Source organism: Lissotriton helveticus, chromosome 10, assembly GCF_964261635.1.
Source record: "Lissotriton helveticus chromosome 10, aLisHel1.1, whole genome shotgun sequence".
Taxonomy (NCBI): domain Eukaryota; kingdom Metazoa; phylum Chordata; class Amphibia; order Caudata; family Salamandridae; genus Lissotriton; species Lissotriton helveticus.
In genome coordinates, this window is record NC_136071.1 from 245,956,847 (window position 1) to 245,981,894 (window position 25,048).

The 25,048-nt window shown below is 43.2% G+C and overlaps 1 protein-coding gene across 2 annotated transcripts in view; it reads right to left on the reverse strand.

The window, feature by feature from the left end:
• TMC5 (transmembrane channel like 5) overlaps positions 1-25,048 on the reverse strand; it is a 571,516-nt gene that overhangs the window by 394,579 nt on the left and 151,889 nt on the right. For both annotated transcript variants that reach the window (XM_078665241.1, XM_078665242.1), the window contains exon 3: positions 22,870-23,075. In XM_078665241.1, coding sequence (XP_078521367.1) covers positions 22,870-23,075 — 206 coding nt within the window. The remainder of the gene's footprint in view (positions 1-22,869; positions 23,076-25,048) is intronic.

Below are 25,048 nucleotides of genomic sequence, written 5' to 3' on the forward strand. Positions count from 1 at the left end.
ATTATTCTTATAAGTGCCGCTACCAACAGTAGATATATTCCTGGATCAGACCACTAGATGCCGCTGCTGCTGCCGAATGGTTGCAGTCCTCCTGCCCCTAACACTAATAAAGCAAGAAGCTTGAATAACAACTGCCTGTTCCAAGCTCCGTGGCACACTGAGACAAAACCCGTGCCTAGAGGAAGAATTTGGAAGTCTTTTTGCTTGCATTCTGCTCATCCTCATGGCCTTCAAAGTTTCTGCCACTGCTCCTCGCATTTCACATTCAACAAAGTGACACGTTTTCATCGCCGATCGTGGTTTTAATCCCAGTGGCTGACCAGCCCTGTTTTGCAAGGAACTGCTTTGGGAGAGTGTTTGCGCATGTTGATAGCAGGTAGTGTGTGTGAGTGCACATGCAACAGGGAACTATGATTTCAACACAGTTTGAAAAATAAAATCCTTTTTCAATGCATTCATTCATTCCTGTGTAGACACAATTCCCCTGGATTCCATAAATGTCTTCAACCACACACTATGTCATCAAAACAATCATCTTGAATAACCACACCCAAAAGCATTCTTGAAAGGCAATGAGCCCTGGTGTTTTTTCCCACCAGGAATATATTTGGTTATATAATTAAATTCCTGCAACCAGGACAATAATCTGACCAAATTCGCTGACGTTTTTTTTTAACCATTACCATCTAGCATGTGCATCAAAGTTTTGTGGTCAGTAAATACATCAAAATGAAAATCCCCATAAAACACGTTTGAACTTCTCCACTGCCCAACAACATGTCAATGGTTCTCGTTCAATCTTATTATCGTGTGACTCAGGTTGTTTTTGAAATGCAAAAGCAATGGTCTATTTCTTATTATCAATCCAATCAAACAAACCAGAATCCAAACTTGACTTGCGTTAACATTCAAGATTTTTTTCCTGATATGAAAGGAGAAAGCGCTTGATCTTTTCAAATGCATCATTGATCACATCGGGTCAGTCAAACGTCAGACCTTTCTTCAAGAGATCATGTCACAGGTTAACCACAAAGAGCATACCCTTGAGTAAACAACAGAAATATTTACTTAATCCTAAGAAAGATTTTAATGCATTTTGCCTTTAGGAGGAGTTATTTCTTCTATTGCTAGAATGACTGAAAATGTGGGTTTGAAGTCCTTAGAAGTGACACAATGACCTAGATAATCTAGATAAACTAATTCTTTGGTCAAAAAATTGACATTTATCACATCTCGGAGTGATATCAACACCTCTGAAAATGTCACATTATGTTTATGAACTCTACCCGAAAAAATTAAAACATCATCATGATAAGCTTGTACTCCCTTAATATCTGCAAAAATTGCATCTTTTAGTTTTTGAAACACTCTCAATGGGAGCCAACCCAAATGGTAGTCCCAAGAAGTTATATGTCCCAAAGGATGTAACATAGGGGGTTCATTCCTGTGACTCAGAAGTGAGTAGGATACGATGATAAGCTGATCTAAAGTCCAAAAGTGAAAATAATGTTGTGTGTCCAATATGAGCTAGCAAATCTTGAATTTTGGTAATGGGTGACAATTTAAGATTACATTTTTATTGAGTGTGCCAATATTCGCAAATAAACCAATGTCAACTGTCTTTTTTTCTAACAATTACAATGGAAGTAATCTCCTCACAAGAATCAGTGCACTGAAAAATACCTTAATCAGTGAGCCTATCCAATATTATCTTGAGGTCTTTCCTAATACGGAATGGCGCTGATCTAACTTTATGTATAATCATTACTGCATTCATTTTTAATCTGATCAACTGTTCACGTTTTTTTACAGTACCAATTTTAAGAATAAACCATCAGGAAACTTTTCAATAATCTTGTCTAGAGATGTATTAGAATTACCTTAAATCATTGAAATAGATGCATTATTAACAGCAACTGGAGTATCAGATCCAGGTACAAGCATCACACCAAACTTTACAAGGTGTTGATACCCTACAATGTTTATTCCTTCGATGGCTACGTAAATATTACTCACAGTTTTCCCTTCCAAGAGATACTAAGGTATCAATAAAATATCCACCCATGTCTATATCTTGATCACCATATGCTTTTGAGTGTATGTCTGGTCTAAGTAAAGATGTGGTTCTAGCCCAATGCGTGTTAAATAAAACATCTTAACCTTGCAGGTATCAGTAATGTTTGTGGTCGTTGTAAGTACCAATTGATGTAAATCATATGCACATTCATCAATCTTTACATTCACTCTACTAACTTGGATGGCATTTTTACCAGTCTTGCAGACACTCTGAAAATGACCAATAGTTTTACATTTGTTGGAGCGTTTACCAATTGCTGGGCAAGTTGGATTATTGCTCAAATTTGTTTTTGAACCATACCTGAACCATGAGGGAGAGCTTCTTCAGATATTGCTAAGTGTCCTATCTTTGATAGATAATGAATTCACAGAATGTGACTTCTATAAATAATTAACTGGGGTTAAAGGAGCCATAACATATTCATTGGCAATGTGTTTACTGGACACAATGGTGCATTCAATTCATTTTGCTGTCAATCACCTCAATTAAGGATGGGTCCCCCAGCTCAACAAGCGTTGCTATATTTTCTTGGAATAACAGCTATATACAACTTGGTCTCTAATATATACATCCAATGAATACCCAAAATTACAAGTGGAAGCCAAAAATCTTAAAGCTGAATACATATTCTTCTCCATTTTCCTCTTGATTTTGTTCACACTTGAAGAAAGTAAATCTCTCCAACAAAACACCTGGTTGCTCTGTAAACTTATTCGAGAGTCTGTTGACTGACTCTGTGTATTCCTTCCAATTACCAAATTCACCATTTGGTGGGTCTACTTCAGGAAAATTGTCAACAATCTGTTGACCTTCTTGGCCAAGATGGCTAAACAGTAGTGCTTATTTTCTTTTTGGTTCACATTTTTCTGCATCTGTTGCCACCAAGTAGTTTTCAAATGATCAAAACCAAGTTTTCCAAACTACAGGTGGTCTCCCAAGTTGCAACAGAAGAAAACAAGTTACTTACCTGTAACTTTGGTTCCCCAGTATTGGTAACTTTCATAGATTCCCATGCTTTGTATCAGTCCCCGTCGTCGGAATGGGAGCCTCGGTAAATAAAAAATATCAGTACCATAGGTACAAAAGAGAAAATTAGGCCTAGGCCTCATCTCATTTTGTAGCATATCACCCTCTTTGTGTAAAAGAGCCCAAACGTCCGCAAGAACCAATCAGAACAGCCTCACCCCATAAAACCTTCCTGAGAAAGCCTCAGAGCCTCAGATTTTCGTAGCCGTTGTGCAAACAGCCACTATCTCAGTAAAAAGGCCGAGCTTTCCCAGGGGAGGAGGGTGGGCGCATGGGAATCTATGAAAGTTACCAATACTGGGGAACTAAAGTTACAGGTACGTAACTTGTTTTCTTACCCCAGTATTGGAACTTTCATAGATTCCCATGCTTTGTATCAGAATACAAAGCACATTTTGTTACATAAATATTATTGCATGACACCATGGCAATGCTCAAAGTAACAATGAAAAAATGTTATCATTGAAAAAGAAACATCACTGATACACAATGTGCAACACAGGAAGGCGGGATTGTAGGGAAAGCTCACCTCTCAGTGAAAAAGATTCCTGTGGACTGCTTGTCCAACAGCAGCGCCGTCCTGTCCTGTAGACTCCAGGCAGTAATGCTTCGTGAAGGTATGTGTACTGCTCCACGTCGCTGCCCTGCAGATGTCTTTGATAGGGACTCCAGAAAAAAGAGCCACCGAAGATGCCACTGATCTTGTGGAATGTGCACAGGCTTTTCTTTCAAGGGGCTTGCCCGCTCCTTGATGGCAGAACTGAATAGCGCTGGAGATCCAGCGGGAAATGCTGGCTTTGGTTATAGGAAAACCCTTCCGCGGTGCACTGTAAGACACGAACAGTTGTGAGGATTTTCTAAAGGATTTCGTGCGCTCTAAATAAAATTTCAAACACCTCTGAACATCCAAAGAATGCAATGATCTTTCTGCAGGAGTAGTAGGCCGTGGGAAGAATGATTTCAAAATCAAAGGTTCAGTCAGATGGAATTCAGAGGGAACCTTAGGGATGAACTTTGGATTCGTCCGGAGGATGAGGACATCTTTCTTAAATTGAAGGAAAGGTTCCACTATTGACAGCGCCTGAAGTTCACTAACTCTCCTAGCAGATCTCAGTGCCAAAAGGAGGGCTAGCTTCCAAGACAGGAATTTAAGGTCCGCTCTGTGAATGGGTTCAAACGGAGCTTTTATTAGCTGAGCCAACACCAGATTAAGTTGCCAAATTGGCGGCGGAGGGCGGACTGGAGGATACATCCTAAAGAGGCCCTTTAAGAACCGCTTGACAATTCTAGCAGACCAAAGAGAAGGCCCTGAAGATGTCCGCCGGAATCTTGAGATGGCTGCTAGATGAACTTTTACCGAAGAATGAGCCAATCCAGATTGAGCCAGTGATAGGATATATGGTAAAATTTGATGTGGGGCTGACCTGTAAGGGTGGAGATGTTGTCTCTGACACCATAGGCAGAATCTCTTCCATTTTGCTTTATACGTCTTGTTAGTGCTTGGTGCTCGAGCCAGAGACAAAACCTCCGTACAATCCTTGGGGAGATTCAGATGTTGGAATTCCCTGTATTCAGGAGCCACGCTGTCAAGTGAAGCAAAGTCGGATCCGGATGCAGCACCTGACCCTGAGACTTCGATAACAGGGATGGTACTAGTCGCAGGCAAATGGGATGATCCAGTGAGAGCAGGAGGAGTTCCGTGTACCAGAACTGCCGGGGCCATGCCAGTGCAATCAGAATAATTTTGCACGGTTCCGCTTTGATCTTTCTGAGTAACCTCGGTATTAGGGGTATTGGCGGAAAGGCATAAAAGAATGCGCCGTACCAGGCAATCGAAAGTGCGTTCCCCAAGGATCCCAGATGGTGATCCTTGCTTGCGTAGAACTGGCATTTGGTGTTCTCCGGAGATGCAAAGAGGTCGATGGTCGGGTTCCCCCAAACCGAAAACACCTCCTCCAGAATGGACTGATCTAACTCCCATTCGTGATTGGCTGCTTTTTGCCGGCTTAGTGCATCCGCTGTGACATTGAGCGAACCTGCCAGGTGTTCTGCTCTCAGAGTGACCTTGTGAAGAATTGCCCAATCCCAAATTCGTTGAGCTTCTTTTGAAAGAGTTAGGGACCTCGTCCCACCCGCTTGTTGATATAGTGCATGGCCGTTGTATTGTCCGTCCGGACCAGCACTAGGTGATTTTGAATCCTCGGGAGAAAAGCTTGCAAAGCTAGTCGGATGGCAGTCAGCTCCAGCAGATTGATGTGGTACTGGCGTTGCTGTGGATCCCAGTGCCCACTGACTTGCAGCTCCTGGAGCACCGCTCCCCAGCCTTCTAACGAGGCATCCGTAGTTAGGACCATAGGAGATGGAGGAAGCCTGTAAGTCAGACCCTCTGCGATGTTGCTTCTCACTATCCACCATTCGCATGCCTCCTTCATTTCTGGTGTTACCAAAATTTTGTCGTTGAACGAGCCTTCTGCTTGGCGCCATTGCTTGCCGAGTTGCTCTTGCAGAGGATGCATTCGCAGCCTGCAATGCAGAATCAATGGTATACAAGATGAAATTGATCCGAGCAGAGACTTGTAGAGCCGTACTGGCAGGGATCTCCTCTTTAGCACTTGGCGAGCCGAGAGCATAAACTTGTTCTGACGCTCGTCCGAAGGATAAGCTTTGCACTGTTCTGAGTCCAAAATGGCCCCTAGGAACTTTGTTGACCTGGACGGTTGCAGAACTGACTTGCTCCTGTTCAGTTGAAGGCCCAGGTGATCGAACAATTGAAGGCAAGTAGCAATGGCCTTGGAAGTTCCCTGGAAAGAAGGAGCTTTGACTAACCAGTCGTCCAGATACGGGAAAACTTCCAGAGATTGCTTTCTGAGGAAAGCTGCCACCGGGGCCAACACCTTTGTAAATATTCTCGGTGCTGATCGAAGACCAAACGGAAGCACTTTGAATTGGAAGTGGCTCTTGCCTACTGTGAAGCGCAAATATTACCTGTGAGCTGGGTGGATCGGTACGTGGAAGTACGCATCCTCTAAATCCAGAGTCGCCATGAAATCCCTTGGGTTTAGAAGACGGAGAATATCCTGGAGAGTGACCATCCGGAAGGACAGTTTGATGAGATAGGTGTTGAGCTCCCATAGATCTAATATGGGACGCCAAGTCTCTGTAGTCTTGCGAACCAGGAAGAACCTGGAATTAAAACCCTTTCCGCTCTGCGAGAGAGGTACCGGTTCCATTGCCCCCTTGATGAAAAGTCGGTGGGCTTCGAGACGTAGCAGTGCCAGATGTTGAGATCGACTGGCGCCTGGAGCTCTTCTTGGAGGAAGATCTTGGAATTCCAACGTATGGCCACTCTGGACAATATTCAGGACCCACTGGTCTGATGTTATAATTCTCCAGCTCTCTAGACAAAGAGATATCCTGCCCCCCACTGATGTCCTCAGGGAGGAAGGAGCAGTAGTAAGAGCCAAGAGGCCGCTATTGCCTCTTGGAATTGTCGCGTCCTTGACGATTCTGACGTCCTCGCTGAGCTTGACGAGAGAAAGAAGCCGACTGGCCCTGGCGTTGGTTAGAATACTGCGGTTTGTATGATTGTGAGGATTGCGAAGAATATCTCTGTTGGTTGCCACCCCTATAAGAGGAGAAGCCTCTTTCTCTCGCCCCTCTAAATGGGACCTTAAGGTAATTTAAAGACCCCAAGGACTTCGCTGTGTCTGTGTCCTTTTTAATACTTTGAAGGGCCTCATCGACATGCTTCCCAAAAAGCATTTCTCCATCAAATGGAAGGTCCAGGATCTGTCGTCGTAGGACAGCTGAACCAGCCAGAGCACGAAAGGCCGTAGAAGCTATGTCCATAGCACAATCTATGACCTCTGAGGATGATCTTTCTCCCTCCAAGAGAACCTTTTTGGCTCCCTCTTTTGATGATTCTGGCAGCTGTTCTAGAAACGGGACTAAATCACACCACATCTGGCGATCGTACCTGCCCAAGATGGACAGAGCATTAGCCGTTCGAACGAGGAGACTGGCCATAGAGGAAAATCTCTTGCCCGCATTGTCCAAGCGCCTTCCTTCCTTGTCCGGGGGTGTAGTAAGAGGCGTGGAAGGATTCTTGGATTTGCTCTGTGCCGCTTGCGATATTACAGAATCCGGCTTAGGTTGTCCAAGGAGGCACGCTGGACTGCCTTCAGGGGCCTTATATTTCTTATCCAGCCAGGGAAAAACAGGAATGACAGTGGCTGGATTCTGCATAACCTTGATTCCTTCCGTCCATACATGTTCAATTATAGGAATCGATCTGACTGACTTTTTGTATCACTCTTTAAAGTCATAAAGGAAACAGTCTGACTGCACTGTTGTGATTGGCAGACCAAATCTTTTAGATGCCCTTTCCTTGAGGTTATGGAAACCCCCAATGTCAGCTGGTGGAGAAGTAGCAGTGTCCTGTCCTGCGGCATCTGGATCTTGAAGGTCACTATCATCATAATCCACGTCCGGGTCATTTATAGGATCCTCCTGAACGTCCTCATCTGAAGACACATCATGCCCCACCTCTCTGGATTCCTCTCTGACTTCAGGTTCCACAGCCCGTGGCACCACCGTTGTCACGATGATTGCAGATGTCGGGGTACAGGTGGAGAAGGAGGGCGTTCCGATTGAACTGCTGGTTGATTCGGAAATCTATTTCTATAGTCTTGCAACATCAATTGCGAATCCGAAACCAGCGAGGCTGGCATGGCCACTATGTCCTGACCCAAGCCTCGAGGAGGTTGTTCCTGCTGAACATACTGGTGTTCGTAGTCTATACTACTCTGAAAATGCTAGCTCTATGACTGATGCCCCCTGCGACAGGGTTAGCCCTATTATTTTTTATGAAAGTGAGGTTCGGGCAGCCATTATGGGCCTCACTGTTAATAAAGCACCAGGGCCTGACGGAATACCCCCTGACCTTTACAGGTCGGATCCAGCTTTCTGGGCGCCCATTCTGGTCGCAGTATTTAATGCGGCGGCCACTGTGGGATGTCCAGAATCTTGGGGACTATCAACTATAGTTCCTGTATTCAAGAAGGGAGATAGGGGAAGCCCACTTTGCTATCGACCCATATCCCTAATTGATTCATTGGTGAAGATCATGGGGAGAGTTATACTTCAACGCCTAATAAGTTGGTCGAATGAGAACCACATTCTGACAATTTCTCAATATGGCTTTTGTGAGGGGCGTTCTACTATAACGCAGTGTCTCAATCTGTTCCTTATTCTGAATAAATATACGGTCGTTCAGAAGGGTGTAATTCATCTTGCCTTCATGGATCTCTCCTCAGCCTTTGACTGTGTCAACAGGGGGAGGCTGTGGAGGACCATGAAGGAGAAGGGAATAGATGGGGGTATTGTGGAGTTCCTTGCGGATCTGCACAATGAAACAAGAGCCAACGTGAGGTATTCTTCGACTGGGGAAACCACGGGTTGTTTTCCAATCAATAAAGGCGTACGTCAGGGGTGCATTATGGCCCCTTATCTTTTTAATTTTTATATAAATGACCTGGAGGCTGAATTACAGGAGATAAAATCTGATTGTCCAAGGGCGGGTGCGAGGGGTATTCCTTTGCTCTTATATGCCGACGATGCGGTCTTAATCTCACGAACAGAACTAGGTCTTCAGGCACTTTTGAATGGTTTTAACAAATTTATGTCTGATAGGGACCTTACGGTCAACAATACAAAATCTTTTATAATGCATGTTGGCCGTCAACCAAAGAAAAAGTTCAATTTTAAATTGAATGATGTCCCGATACCCATCACCCAGTCGTTTTCCTACCTGGGGGTCTTATTTGATACGAAGATGTGTTGGGCCCCACACTTGGCCAAGAAAAAGGGGGAAATGTCTAGGGTAAATGCTTCTATCTTCAATCTTGCTTCTAAACTGGGCAAAAAGCCAAATGTGGCCATGATGAAATTATATAACGCTAAATCCATAGCCACTGCAGTATACGGAAGTGAGATATGGGGCTACACAAACTATGAACAACTTCAAATAGTTGAAAATAAATTTTTAAAGCGTCTGCTGTGTGTCCCTGGGAGCACACCGAATTTAGCTGCTCATGAAGAACTTGGCTGTTTGCATTTATCTGACATAGTTGGACTAAAACCGTTGTTGTGCTGGGTAAAATTATGGTTAAGTGATGCAATCCCTTTGACCCACTTGATAGTGGAGGATCTTTTATCGCTTGACCACGCAATGCGAGTGCCCTGGCTCAAATATTTGAAGTCTCAATTCTTGAAGCTTGGCCGAGTAAACTTGTTTGATAACCCGGGGGACATAGTTAAGGGTGATGTTGCTGCAATTAAGAGTGCTTTTTACCTGAACCGTAATGCTGTAAGAGATGAAGTTGAGCTCTTGAAACCTAATGTTAGAACGTACATTATGCTGAGTACCTGTAATTCAATGGAACTGTATCTAACATGCTCCTTCACCACCCATGAAAAATTTTTGCTGACCCGTTTCAGGTTTAACATCTTTCATCAGCTTTTAATTAGACCCAAGTCGGACATTTTTAAGAAACCAGCAGCTCCCTGTGGCTGCGACGGGAAGTCTCCACAGGATATGCTGCATTTTATATTTTTATGTACGTTTTATGAATATCCCCGTAAGCGGTTTCTGGTTACCCTTTTAAAGAAATTAAATTTTAACCAAATTAGACCCGCCCTTGTGTACTTACAGTTGTTGCATCCTGATAGTGTTCTTCAGGTGTTAGAATTTTTAAAAATGACTATGAGACTAAGAAATTGTCTGGATGAGTAAATGTGCATTAACTGCAGTTTATGGCACTATTGCACTTTATTTTGTATATTCTGTATTGGACATTACCTGCACTTTTTATTCTGATTCTGTCAATGCACTCGTTTTTATGATATATTTGAGTGTATGTAATTTAAGATTGACTTTGTGACTACTGTGATGTTTTTATTATGTTTTATCTATTGTGTACTTTTATGGATTGCAATATATCCGAAATAAAGTCAATTTGAATTTGAATTTGACAGAGCATTAGCCGTTCGAACGAGGAGACTGGCCATAGAGGAAAATCTCTTGCCCGCATTGTCCAAGCGCCTTCCTTCCTTGTCCGGGGGTGTAGTAAGAGGCGTGGAAGGATTCTTGGATTTGCTCTGTGCCGCTTGCGATATTACAGAATCCGGCTTAGGTTGTCCAAGGAGGCACGCTGGACTGCCTTCAGGGGCCTTATATTTCTTATCCAGCCAGGGAAAAACAGGAATGACAGTGGCTGGATTCTGCATAACCTTGATTCCTTCCGTCCATACATGTTCAATTATAGGAATCGATCTGACTGACTTTTTGTATCACTCTTTAAAGTCATAAAGGAAACAGTCTGACTGCACTGTTGTGATTGGCAGACCAAATCTTTTAGATGCCCTTTCCTTGAGGTTATGGAAACCCCCAATGTCAGCTGGTGGAGAAGTAGCAGTGTCCTGTCCTGCGGCATCTGGATCTTGAAGGTCACTATCATCATAATCCACGTCCGGGTCATTTATAGGATCCTCCTGAACGTCCTCATCTGAAGACACATCATGCCCCACCTCTCTGGATTCCTCTCTGACTTCAGGTTCCACAGCCCGTGGCACCACCGTTGTCACGATGATTGCAGATGTCGGGGTACAGGTGGAGAAGGAGGGCGTTCCGATTGAACTGCTGGTTGATTCGGAAATCTATTTCTATAGTCTTGCAACATCAATTGCGAATCCGAAACCAGCGAGGCTGGCATGGCCACTATGTCCTGACCCAAGCCTCGAGGAGGTTGTTCCTGCTGAACATACTGGTGTTCGTAATACTCCTCAGTATCAGTTTCTTGACATTTCACATTCAAATCCAAGGGACTATAGGCATCCCCATAATGGATATCGTCATCCTCTTCAACAGATTCATCATCCAGCAGCATACTAGGTGGTAAAGATGAAACTCGCCTTGGAGAAGTCATCTCCGGTGTTATCTGCCTCTTCCGTGTGGAAATCTGCATTTTTTGAATCGTCGACGGAGTCGTCGTCGAAGGATTCGTCGATGGAATCGTCGACGCTGTAAAGGTCTTCGTCGACGGAATTTTCATCGTCGACGATGGATTTATCGTCGACGAGCTCGTCGTCAGCAACATCACAGCCGCCGTCGTTGACGTCGTCGAAGCGGCCGTCGACAGTATCTTCGTTGACATGATCGTCGACGTCGAGAAGGTAGTCATCGTCGAAGAACAGGAAGGCGTTTTAAATGTCGATGCAGCCATTAAAGGTGTCGTCGTCGTCACAGCCGCCGTCGACGGTCCCGTCGACGGATCGATCGGCACACTCAAATCCTTTTGAGAGACAGTCGTCGACGTACCTGCAGATTTCGTCATCGACGGACGCTGTTTCTTGTCATGCTTTGTCTCTGGAGTGACCGTAGAGAATTTCTTACCATCCTTCTCTTTCTGGGAAGGTTGTGAAAGAACAGAAACCTCCTTTCTCACCTTCTTTGCCGTGTCCTTCTCAGCAGCCTGTCCCAGCCTCTCCTTTTCACCTCGGTGAGGACATTTAATGGGACTAACCCTACCAGACCTATCAAAGATCTTTTGGTGGGCCTTGACAGGGGGCACAGATGAAGTAGAGGGAGGAGACCTACCCCTCTTTTTAGATCTTCTGGAGGAAGTTACCGATGTAGAATCCTCCTCATCTGAAGACAGTACTTCCTTCCGTGCCTTCATCTTCTCTAGCCAGGTCAGCAATCTGCCCTCCCTGTCTCTCAAAGTCTTCATTGAAAAGGTTCTACAGATTTTGCAATCTGTGGCCTTGTTGTCAGGATACAAGCAATAAATGCAGTCCTCATGCTTGTCTTCCACAAAAAGCCTCTTTTTCGCACAGGTAGCACAGGCCCTGAATAAAGCCTTCTTCTCCTTGTCAGACATTGTAGATTTTGAAGAAAAAAGTTGAAGAATAAAGTTGAATAGAAAGAAAACTTGAGCAGAGCTCAGTGGAGACTCCCTTGCACAACGTGCGGTAGAACATCTGAGGCTCTGAGGCTCTCTCAGCAAGGTTCTATGGGGTGAGGCTGTTCTGATTGGTTCTTGCGGAAGTTTGGGCTCTTTAACACAAAGAGGGTGATATGCTACAAAATGAGATGAGGCCTAGGCCTAATTTTCTCTTTTGTAACTATGGTACTGATATTTTTTATTTACCGAGGCTCCCATTCCGACGACTGGGAATGATACAAAGCATGGGAATCTATGAAAGTTACCAATACTGTGGTAAATGGAGCAATATAGTGAGATGAAACCAGCTCTTTAATCAAATATGACCCACACACAATGAATCAAATGCAGCAACTCCAAAGGTATCCTGCATATATTGTTTTAAATTCACCAATATACATCAAAGTAAAGTTTGCATACCTATCACTTGAGGATAAGCTGGGTTCTGCCCAATTATCAGTTAAGGTTCAAATGCTGCTGATTAGGTGGTCAGAGATGTGAGGAAGCAGTGACTAAATAACCTTTTTTGTCAGACAGCAAAATTCCAATTGTACACAATGGGACTTTTTCCAAGCAAAGATGGCTGCTGCATGCTGCTTAATGATGTCACTCAGTCATGTGACTCAACGCGTGTCACATGAACAGTGAGAATGAGCACCACAATACTAAACTCCAACTGTTTCCAACAGGGGTCCCACAAGGCTGCAGAGATCCTTCAAATGTGTCCGTCAACACAAGCAGATCTGTCAACAACACAGATCCCACCAGGAATGGAGGTACCAGGCTGATAAACAGAAAGAGCAGTTTCCAGAAATCTGCTGAGATGAGGCACGATGACAGTGAGCTCCCGACCAGTCTGCTCGTCTCCATATATGAAGAACGATGTCTCACCAGAAGACGGAGGTAAGTAAATTCACAATGATAAAAGTATCTTGTGTCCAGGACAGCCTACTCCTATGGCTTACAACTCCAAATGCCTCCTGGCTTCGTTGGTCAGAACACAGACATAGGTGAACTGGAACGTGGCACACTATTCACAAAACAACAATGTAGCATTCAGGTAAGCAAAGGGCTAAAATCTAATACGCTATAAAACAGTACATTTAAATTATGGTATTCTAAAGAGACAGATTTGTCTAGTTCCTCTTTTTTTGCTAATGTAAAAAAGCTCAAGGTTAGTCACTTCTGCAAGTGTCTGTCATCAGATTTGAACCCACCAATTGAACAGCCTTATGAAGGCAAGCTTAAAAATGAATTAATGTGATTACATTGAATGAAGGTTATTAAGAAGATGTATCCAATTGCAAACTGTTGAAACTGTGTATTAACATTGCAGTTTAGGAGATGTAACCTTCTGCCTAGTCCAACATTGTTGCACTGTAAAACTTTAAAAATATATTTAAAAGAAACTTTGCTGACGACTTCCAGCAGCAGACAACTGAATTTTGTTAGCAAGATTTAAAAAATTGCTAATGCACTGATCACGATGGGATTGCCTTTGAGTAGTGCAAATTGTATATTAGTAAATTTGTGATAGCATAAAGTTCACAAATTTGCAAACCTGTGATTTATGCCCAATTATGTGCGAATGATAAACAACAAGAAAACACAGGATTTTATTGAACATTACTGCATACACAATATGTGAATCTATGCCATCAGCTACCAATATTTCTGCACAGGTTCCCCAGCCACAAACCAAGGGAATAAACACCTGTGATATGTGCAGTGATCTTAATTCCCTTTTGGTCCTATGTTGGAGTTTGCATCCAAAACTATCAGTCCGTCAGTCAATAAAACTTTATTCTTTTAATAGTTGTGTTGAAAAGTTGTAATGAAGAGAGTTTGAAATCAGTGGTTCAACAATCTAGAATTCTGTATAAACAATCTTAATCTTAGTTAGTTTTATTTTTATTTTCCATTATGAGATGATTTTTTTTTTAACAAGTGACGCGGTCCTCTAACAATGTCAAGGACTAGTTGCAGTTAATTCGAAAGAGATGGATGGCTGAGTGATAATTGCGCGGGGCTGCGAGAAATCTAATTCCCAGTGTATAAAACTCCAAGGATAAGGTGACGGCCATCCACCGTCAACCAAATGGGCAATGCAAAAAACACAACCACATAAACTTCAATGAACAGTGTATATCCTGAGCTGCTGGCAGAAGTCAATAAAGTTTTCTAAATAAGTCACAGAAAAAAGGAAGGTCTTCTTGTCTTCATTTTATTGCGATGACGTTCTTCTCAAAGCAATCTACCCAACACGTGTTTCGTCTTGGTGGTATAGACCATAGACTTCTTCAGGGCTATTGCTAAACCAACAATTAGCTAATAATAGGTGAGGAATATCGACGAGTACTGGAACTAATAATCAAAATTCTGGATCTGGAGACTCTTGATTGAGTAATCGTGATTCAGGAGTAAACTGCCAATATATACAAGAGCCCCAATCGACCCGCGGACATGGTGTAGTCCGACAACAACGTGGAACCGGCGTTTAGCCTACACGCCGGTTCCACATTGTAGTCGGACTACACCTTGTCCGCGGGTCGATTGGGGCTCTTGTATATATTCAATTGATGGTAACGGTTTAGAAGAGCGCACAGCACAGAGTCCAGGTATCAGTAGTAAAGCAACATGAAAAATAGGTGCTCAGGAAGAGGTGGGAGACTGGTTACCACAGTATATATTGGCATTGAAGATGTAGATTTATTATGCATTAGATGGGCCCTTCATCAACTCCCGCCCCCTCTCCCCACCAGGCATCATGAAAGAGAAAAGTCAGTCCAGAGAATCTACAAGGAGACTCCACATCGAATCCAACTGCAAGAAGCAAAATCAAGGCCAAAAACAGAACAAGAGGGCGACGAATTCGATGGAAAAAAGGGAACTTGGTGCTCATTATGATGGCGGGAGGATCGCCACCACCGGCCCGGCGGAGGCGAACCTCCCGCCATCATAATGTGATTCACCCACATTAGGATGGCGGGGGGATTCACATTGGTTCCGCGGCGGACGGAAAGTCCGTCCGCCATGGTCCCACAAGGTGGTCCGTTTACGCCTGCCTTGCAGAACCCGGAACAAGGGCATCATTGTGGTGGTGCCGTACAGGCACTGCCGTAGTGATTCGGATGAGCCCTTCCGCCTGTATTTTTGCTGCAGATATACTGCCGCAAAAAAGACAGGCGGAGGCTGGCTTTGGGGGCCTGTTGCTGGCCCCCTCTTTGATGGGGTGCACTCAGGGGGGTATCCATGGTAACCCCCTACATTTCCATGCACAAGGTGGCAGGCACCGCGTGGCGCCTGCCAGGTTGTGCATGGAAATGTGCATCGTGGCATTTTCACATTGCGTACCGTGCTGCAGCCAGCAGCACCGTCCGCAATGTGAAAAGGACAGGATGCGCCCGCCAGTGTGGTGGGTGCATCCTAATTGGGCTGGTGGGACTGCCGCAAGTCTGGTGGGCGGTCCCATTACCGTTATGATGGCGGGCGGATTGATGTCCGCCCGCCATCATAATGAGCTCCAAAGGCATTGCAATGTACCTTATATTTGTGATTGCCTCTTTTGTGGTGTAGAGACAATTTATAAACGAATAATTGGCTGTTAATGAATTTTAATTAATTAATTGTTAATTATGGTAATTGTGTAAATAATTTTAGGTGTGTTGTTGTGTTTGTAGGTGTAATGGTTGGAAGTCATTTATTTTTAATTTATGAATTAATGAGTGGGTGTTAAATAATTTGAATTAATTCATTATTATTTAATTATTGTAATTGTGTAATTAACTTTAGGTGTGTGTTGTGGTGTTTATAGGTGTAAATGGTAGGAATTAATGTGTGCTTAATTTATATATAGTTGTTAATTATTGTTAATTAATAGATAAATATTTTGGGTGATTTTAAATATCTTTTTTGTTATATTTATTTTTAAAAGGGGTAAAGGGTGGGTATTACATTTTAATATTTTAATTATTTGTTGTTAATAGTAATTGATTGTAATTTTCAGATAAGTTTTAAATGTGTGTTTATTATTTGGTAGTTTAATTTAGTTTGCGTTGTGCAAATTATAATGTTAAAGTATGTGTAGTAGATTAATGTTTATAATGTTTTATTAGTAAGAATTGTTTAATTGTTTATTAATTATATAAAATATGTCAGTACATTTCATTAAAAAATGTGAACTGTTTTGTTATTGCTGTGGTATTATAGGTTAGGAAATTAAATAAATACATTTATTTTGTCGTTTTTTCTTTTGTAAATATTTTGTATTTCAAAATAAATATTTATTGGTAAATGTATTTATTATTTTATTACATATAGTATGTATAACTGATATATGTAACTACTATTGCTATATATGTTCTTTTTATGTTTTAAACATTTAATTGCAATTTTTAAAGTATTGATTATTAATTTGTATTATATTTTTGATTTTGTTCTATATATATATATATATATATATTTTTAAGTGTTTCAGTATGAATAGTATTTTTTTTACTATGTTATCCAGCACTTTCCCTACTGTTGCACTCATTGGAGTAGGAATGGTAATTTTTCCCCTCTGCTTTCCAACACTTTTCCCACTGTTGTACTCACTGGAGTGAGAATAGTAATTATTACCCCTCCGCTATCAACACTTTCCCTACTATTGCACTCACTGGAGTGGGAATAGTAATTTGTATCCCTCCGCTATCCAACACTTTCCCTACTGTTGCACTCACTGGAGTGGGAATAGTAATTTTTACACCACCGCTATCCAACACTTTCCCTACTGTTGAACTCACTGGGGTGGAAATAGTAATTTCTACCCCTCCGCTATCCAGCACTTTCCCTACTGTTGCACACACTGGAGTGGGAATAGTAATTTTTACCCTTCTGCTTTTCAACACTTTCCGTACTATTGCACTCACTGGAGTGGGAATAGTAATTTGTACCCCTCCACTATCCAGCACTTTCTGTACTGTTGCACTCACTGGAGTGGGTAAAGTAATTTATGCCCCTCCACTATCCAAAACTTTGGGTCCGATTCCAATTTGGGAAAAAAAGCGTCCGTCCGAATCGTATCCGGAGCCCTCTCCGTACGAATCGTACACGTCCGTCCGAATCGCGTACTACGATCCGTATCTCGTCAATCCGTCCGAATCGTCGCAAACTGTACGAATTGCAAGGCTGAAACCGTACGACACGGACCCTCACAGTTAACCGTATGATTCGTAAACATGCCGTACGACCCGACGAGTACGATCCAGACAGGGGTATGAGGACGCGATTCGCACGGTCCACGTCAGGTAAGGGCGATTTATACGGACAACCACACAATGACACACACCGTACGGTGCGTACACCCCATGATCGCAGGGGTACCGTGCGTACCCCTGCGATCATGGGGTGTACGCACTGTACCCCATGATCGCAGGGGTACGCACCGTACCCCTGCAGACATGGGGTGTATGCACCGTACCCGGTGGGGGGGCGTTCCGTACCTGTTCCGAGGCATACTCTGCTTCTCCGGACGTTTTGAGCTCCCATAAAAAAAGCGTTGTACGGTGCGTACCCGACACAAATCGTACTTGCTGGGTCGGGAAAACCTGCTTCGAACCGTACGGATGTCGCCTACAGCGGGTTCCGAGGGAGAATCGTGCGGAGATTAGAGTCGTACGGTCTTTGTACGATTCGTACGGAGTCGTGCTACATTTAACATTTACTTCATCGTACTTCATCGTACGTACTGGGAGGTTGCAGGGTACGATTCGTACGGGAAAAACGCTCCGTACGGCTATTCGGAGTGTTTTTTCCCGAATCGGAATTGGCCCCCTTATCTACTGTTGCATTCACTGAAGCAGAAAATTTAATTTTCAAGACTTTTAAATAGTTTTGTATTTTATTTTATAATATAATTATTTTTTATTAGATTTTATGGTATAGGTGTATTTATATATATAATTATTTATACATTTTTATAAATACAATTATAAAATAAATTAAAATAAATAGTTAATTAATTGTTTTAAAGTAAATATATATTACATTTTATATACGTATGTTTACATTTTTTTATTACATTTATTTGTTATATTTATTAAAATGTATATTGAATATAATTGTTTACGTTAATTTTCTTTTTTATATATATATATCAAAATCGATATTTTGTACAGTTATATCTTTTACATAGATATTTTTCCCGATATTTTTTGAAGTTATATTAATAAATATAGGATGCCGATATTTTTGACATCAATATTAAAAACTCAATAATTGTTTTTGGGGATATTTTGGGGGTCGATATTCTGTCAGTGAACACTCTTTTGTATGTCATTCAAACAGAAACTTACATCACACAGAAGACTCATGCTTGATCTTGGATTAGAAACCTTCAGTGGATGTCTGGACAATCCACCACCTTGGGGTGGGTATTTTATGGGCTTAATCACATATTTTTCCTATAAATCATGTCACTGGCCAAGCTTGGCAAAAGGAAGAACAAGGTTGACATCTTTTGCCCGCTGCTAGATTCTGTGACTCCACCTTCACTTGTCTTGAGTAATGACTCAAAATATACTCTGAACACACCTCTGCGTAACTGCAATCACAAAACCATCAGCAAGGCCAGGCTGATAAAATGCCCAGATACATGTTGTGCACAGTATCCAGAAACATGACATCTTAGCAAGCGGTGCATGCAGTCCTCCACTGACTTCCTGAACGGCATTTTGTATTGGTGGATTATGCAAAAAATGGTTTCTATCAAGCTGAATGAAAGACAGAACAATCTACCAAGTGCGAGGCAATTTCCCCTAGAAGGCCAGAGGACAACAGTGATTAGTGATAGTAAATGGGTTAAAGAATCGTTGTCTAATGGGGACATCCTCGTTCAGTGCCTGGGAGTTGTGAAGGAGTTTGCCAAGGAAAAGATCCAAACAGCTTCCATCTCCTTGACTGGACACCAGGGCCGGACTGGGAACCAAAACCGGCCCTGGCAAAGTGCTCGGCCGCCCCCCCCCCCCCCCCCCCCCCCACCCCCCGGGAGGGGGGCGAGCGCTTTGCCAGGGCCGCTTTTCAGCCGATTTTGTTACAGGGCCGATTTTGAAGCTATGCTGCAAAAACGGCTCTGCAACAAAAACGGCCCCCAGGGCCCAAAACCGGCCCCCACCCTTGCGGCCGACCGGGGGATTGCCCGGTGCCCACAACGGCCAGTCCGGGCCTGCTGGACACACACCTCTGTGCCCCAGCTAGAAACCCAGACACTGTTGTGATTTTTTCTTAATTTCAAAAAAGGGGGTGGTGATGGACAGAGTATCTGAGTTAATCAGAACACTCCTACCCAGTCAACAGATCAGGGCTTGATCCATCACGGTTTTTTAGCTCACTGCACCATCCCAGTTCAGAACCTGGCTATATGCAAATTAGTCTGTCCCTGGCCCAGTGCATCATGGGAACAGGGCAGACCAAACTACCAAGCCAATTCTTCACTGGAAAGGAAACAAGCTTCCGGGGACCGGTTTCTGGCATTACAGCCGTCTTCGGCCCGGCTTGCTTGAATCCTGATGGTGCAGTGAGCAAGGAACTCATGTCTGAGCATACCCTTCCACACTTATGGTGGCCAAAATAATTTCAAAAAAGGGGGTGGTGATGGACAGAGTATCTGAGTTAATCAGAACACTCCTACCCAGTCAACAGATCAGGGCTTGATCCATCACCGTTTTTAGCTCACTGCACCATCCCAGTTCAGAACCTGGCTATATGCAAATTAGTCTGTCCCTGGCCCAGTGCATCATGGGAACAGGGCAGACCAAACTACCAAGCCAATTCTTCACAGGAAAGGAAACAAGCTTCCGGGGACAGGTTTCTGGCATTACAGCCGTCTTCGGCCCGGCTTGCTTGAATCCTGATGGTGCAGTGAGCAAGGCACTCATGTCTGAGCATACCCTTCCACACTTATGGTGGCCAAAATAATTTCAAAAAAGGGGGTGGTGATGGACAGAGTATCTGAGTTAATCAGAACACTCCTACCCAGTCAACAGATCGGGGCTTGATCCATCACCGTTTTTTAGCTCACTGCACCATCCCAGTTCAGAACCTGGCTATATGCAAATTAGTCTGTCCCTGGCCCAGTGCATCATGGGAACAGGGCAGACCAAACTACCAAGCCAATTCTTCACTGGAAAGGCCAGGTTCTGAACTGCATATAGCCAGGTTCTGAACTGGGATGGTGCAGTGAGCTAAAAAAACGGTGATGGATCAAGCCCTGATCTGTTGACTGGGTAGGAGTGTTCTGATTAACTCAGATACTCTGTCCATCACCACCCCCCTTTTGAATCGTTTTGGCCACCACAAGCATGTAAGGGTATGCTCAGATGTGAGTCCCTTGCTCACTGCACCATCAGGATTCAAGCAAGCCGGGCCGAAGACGGCTGTAATGCCAGAAACCGGTCCCCGGAAGCTTGTTTCCTTTCCAGTAAAGAATTGGCTTGGTAGTTTGGTCTGCCCTGTTCCCATGATGCACTGGGCCAGGGACAGACTAATTTGCATATAGCCAGGTTCTGAACTGGGATGGTGCAGTGAGCTAAAAAACGGTGATGGATCAAGCCCTGATCTGTTGACTGGGTAGGAGTGTTCTGATTAACTCAGATACTCTGTCCATCACCACCCCCCTTTTGAATCGTTTTGCCACCACAAGCGTGGAAGGGTATGCTCAGATGTGCGTCCCTTGCTCACTGCACCATCAGGATTCAAGCAAGCCGGGCCGAAGACGGCTGTAATGCCAGAAACCGGTCCCCGGAAGCTTGTTTCCTTTCCAGTAAAGAATTGGCTTGGTAGTTTGGTTTGCCCTGTTCCCATGATGCACTGGGCCAGGGACAAACTAATTTGCATATAGCCAGGTTCTGAACTGGGATGGTGCAGTGAGCTAAAAAACGGTGATGGATCAAGCCCTGATCTGTTGACTGGGTGGAGTGTTCTGATTAACTCAGATACTCTGTCCATCACCACCCCCCTTTTGAATCGTGATTTTTTCTTAGGCTATGAAAAAATCCAAATAGCGCCCGCCACCTTGCTTGGGCACAGACATACACCTCTGTACTCCACTGAGAAGCCCTGATACTATTTCGATGTTTTCTCATCCTAAGGAACAATTCACATGGCACCCGGCACCTTGCTGGGGTTGACAAACCAGCTCCTTGTTGTGGATCAGACACAGGTCTCTGTGCCAAGTGAGAAGTTGGAGGATGCTGTTTGGGTTTTTTCCTAGCCTTAGAAAAAACCTAAACAGCTCCTGGGGCCTGGCTGTGGCACAGAAACACACTTCCGGGCCTGGGGTAGACTGGCACATGGATAAACCTACCAACTCTAGGCATTTCTGAAAACAGACAATTTGAGTAGTCCTGGGTGGTTTGGCTTCTGAGCATGCCACCACTTTTTCTTACTCAGAATTCCATGTACAGGCCAACTATTGGTTAAAAAAATGTCCTTACATTTCTGTGATTTAATTTGTTTTAATTTGTGCAGGACATCAAACCTCCAACCATCCAGAGCTCCCACATTAGTACCAACAAAAATAGTACCTCTACTGTGTGGGTGGGCCTAACTGAATGGAACAAGCCAAGTTTTCCACAGTGTGGTGTCAATATAGTGACATAATTCCAAAAAGAGGATAACCCCTCGATACCGAAGGAGAAACTATATTAGGTATTACTCAAGAAAATTAGCTCCCCACGAAACACAAAGGCCCTTACAAGCTCAAAGTAATTAATTCCTTACTTTTGCTATCTTGTAGTGCATTGTAAAGGAAAGGACATCTCTGTGCTCCAATTTAAAAATATAGTGATATTTATTAAGCTAATTCAAAAAGATCACAATATGTTTTCAAAAAAGTCTCAGAAATGGCTTTACCGTATTTGGGAAAGAAATGTGTTTATAATCTGACAAATGTAATGTTCAGGGTGTACTACTGGCCAGCTAGGCATGGCAAGGCATGGCTGACTTACAATAATATATTCCTTAGGAAGTACTTAATTAGAATATATTTATATTTTTTTTAACTTTCCATTTAGTCCCGAGTCTGATATCTATCATCAAATGAACAGTGCACTATCGACCATATTTATGCGAAAATGCCGTGATCTTTACTAATATTATTTGTTGAGGATGTTTGTGAGCTTGTGAATCTGAAGATGATGCTATGTAGGAGAACTAGAAATACACTGAAAATACCTGGCATCCGTCAATGCACTTATACCAGAAAATAAACAGAATTCTGTAACATTTCAGCTTCAACAAGCAACGGTGCTTGCTGGAACCGAAGACCTCAAACAAGGCCTAACAGTCGGACTGAGAAGGCCCAATTAAAAGATAAAGTCTAATGAGGTCCCTCTTTGGTAGAGGAAGAAAGTAGCTACAATGCCTTTAAGGGCTGGGAGTATTAATGCCTTAGCATCACATAAGATTTAGTTGCAAACAGAGTCTGCTGTAGATTGCTCTGAATTTCCCCCTCAGAGTCTCGGGTACACTGTGGAGTGTGAGAGTCTGATCATAACCCCTGACTTGCAAAGTTGAATATTTACATTAATGTTATGGCATGAAGGCCTTCCAGGCTTGGCAATTGGAGCATTTCCAATGAGGAATAATTTTAGATATATCCTTCATAAAAGCTCCTTTCCAGAAGAAAAATTACTTAGTTAAAAACATAAAAATAACTGTCATATAAAGCCAATCAAAAATGTTAATTTCACTTGGTTTTGGTAAAATAGTGAAATGATTACATACAGTATCCACTTCCATATGGATTCACATTGTGCATGGGGGCGGCAGAAATAAGTTGGATATTTTCAGTCCTCGGGTTCATGGGCGTCAGTGGTATAGCAGTTGAATAATCCATCGTACTTTGTCTTCCTTCATCCACGTCTTCATATGTATCATAAGGATTCTGACGAAAGGATGTGTTTATTTGAGGAGAGACTCTTCCATGTGGTCTATAAAAGTTGATAAATAAGTGAAGTATATGTTAACATATATTCTGAAAACAGAGAAAAAAAGGTTACTCAGGAACATTTGTGTGAATATATGTTATAATGCTTTGAGGGCTGGTAATTCATCACCCCTTTTATTTAAGGAAATTCTTGTATTTTCCTTGTTAACGTAAAAACTTATTTCAAATCTTCTAGGGACGCGTGGAATATAATTTTTTTAATATTTATATCCTGAAGTGGCAAAAAACACATTTGCATGCATATTTTAGCCTATCACAAAATATGTTGTATGATATGTTATTTTAATCTGTTTAGAATGGTTAAAATGATGCAACAACATGGACAAATATATAGGAAGGTGTACATTTTGTCCTGCTCTATCTACCTCCAGGAAGCAGGCACGGGAGCATGCAACCCTTCTCCTTTTCAATTGCTGTGAGGGTAGTACATAGATCACCTGAGCTCCTGCTACTGACCGCCGTGATATATACCCTACTCCCGCCTGTCTTAAACAGCATGTTACTGTGACAAAGGCTGCTTGGTGCCTGGTTGTTGGAGCACACTTGGGGAAATTGGACAGACAGATTTACTGATGAGAAAAGGAATATTGGGCAATAGGGAAGGTACATATTTTCTAAGAAAACTCTACTCCCTACGACTACAGTCTCCAGACTACAAAACTTAATCACCAGCTTTCTAGCTTCAAGAATCTTCTCCTCAGCTCTCAAGGCCTCCAACTTTAGTCCACTCACCAAGAACAAGAATACAAAGCGATCAGATCCAGTAGGTTACCAACCAATCTCCTTTCATTTATGCATAGGAAAACTGACTAAAAGAGATGCCTTTACTCAGGCCTCTAACTTTACAGAATGAAGCAACCTTGTATGGAAATACCTCTTTTTGCATGATCATCCCTAAAGCTTTGGACTGATGCTGCTGGTTTTTCAACTCAGAAAGTGCCATGAGGCCTGCTATCCAGACCTCACTGTCAGTGCTCTGACCCTTAAAAGTCTATGTTTGATTGGCTTATCCCAAGTGGCATAACTTTACTTACTTATAAGTCCTTAGTATATGGTACCAAGGGTGGCCAGGGACTGGACTGTAAATTAAATTGTCACACCAGGGTTTAAGCATTCGTTGTGCCACTCTGAATATGGCAATGTGCTTCAAAGGGAAGCCGCCTTTGAAGGGTAAATGTTGGACACACACACACAGAAGAGGGACTGCTCTTTTTTTTCAGGTAGACAGGTTAGCATCAGGTACAGAGAAGGGAGACCAGTTGCCAAACTGTTTTTTTCGTGGGCATGTAGCCCTTAGATAACCACACCTCTTGGGTGGTCTACCAAGTTCCATACACCAAAAGGGAAAGGTCCTAGTAGTCCATTGGCTAGTAACTGCTGCATCCCCCAATGACACTTTCTGGGCATAAATATGGCACCCCTGACAACCAGACCTCAGATCACAGGTGGCCGTGAGAGAGGACCTAAGAATGACTGCTCTCCTATTCTCTGGACCTGGCAAGAGAGGCTGAAACAAATGATGGACTGTACCTGCTGATCCTTGGACTAGCAAAGAGAGGACTGTGTCTGTGATGCCTGGCTTGTGGAAAAAAGCCACTCCTGAGCACCAGACAGAAGAGCTGACCTACAAGAGTTAGTTGGTTCACTTCCTGTTACAGCACCAGGGCAATCACCTGATCGCAACTGACCGCCGACGTGCAGCTGGCGAAAACAAGTCCCCATGCTCATGTGTTGCACCCAAGTCTGCTGGACCTGGGTGAGTCGCCGGAGTGCAGTTTGGTCACCCAAGATGGACACAAGCCTTCACCAAAGGGAACCTCTGCTTTCTCTATGACTGGACACCAGCAGTCCTGTGGCAACTGGACTTTTGCTGGACCAAAGAGGACTTTGTGGGACACTAACCCCTGTGGCCAAAGTTTCCCATCTGAACCTGATTTGATGCTGAGATACCACTTC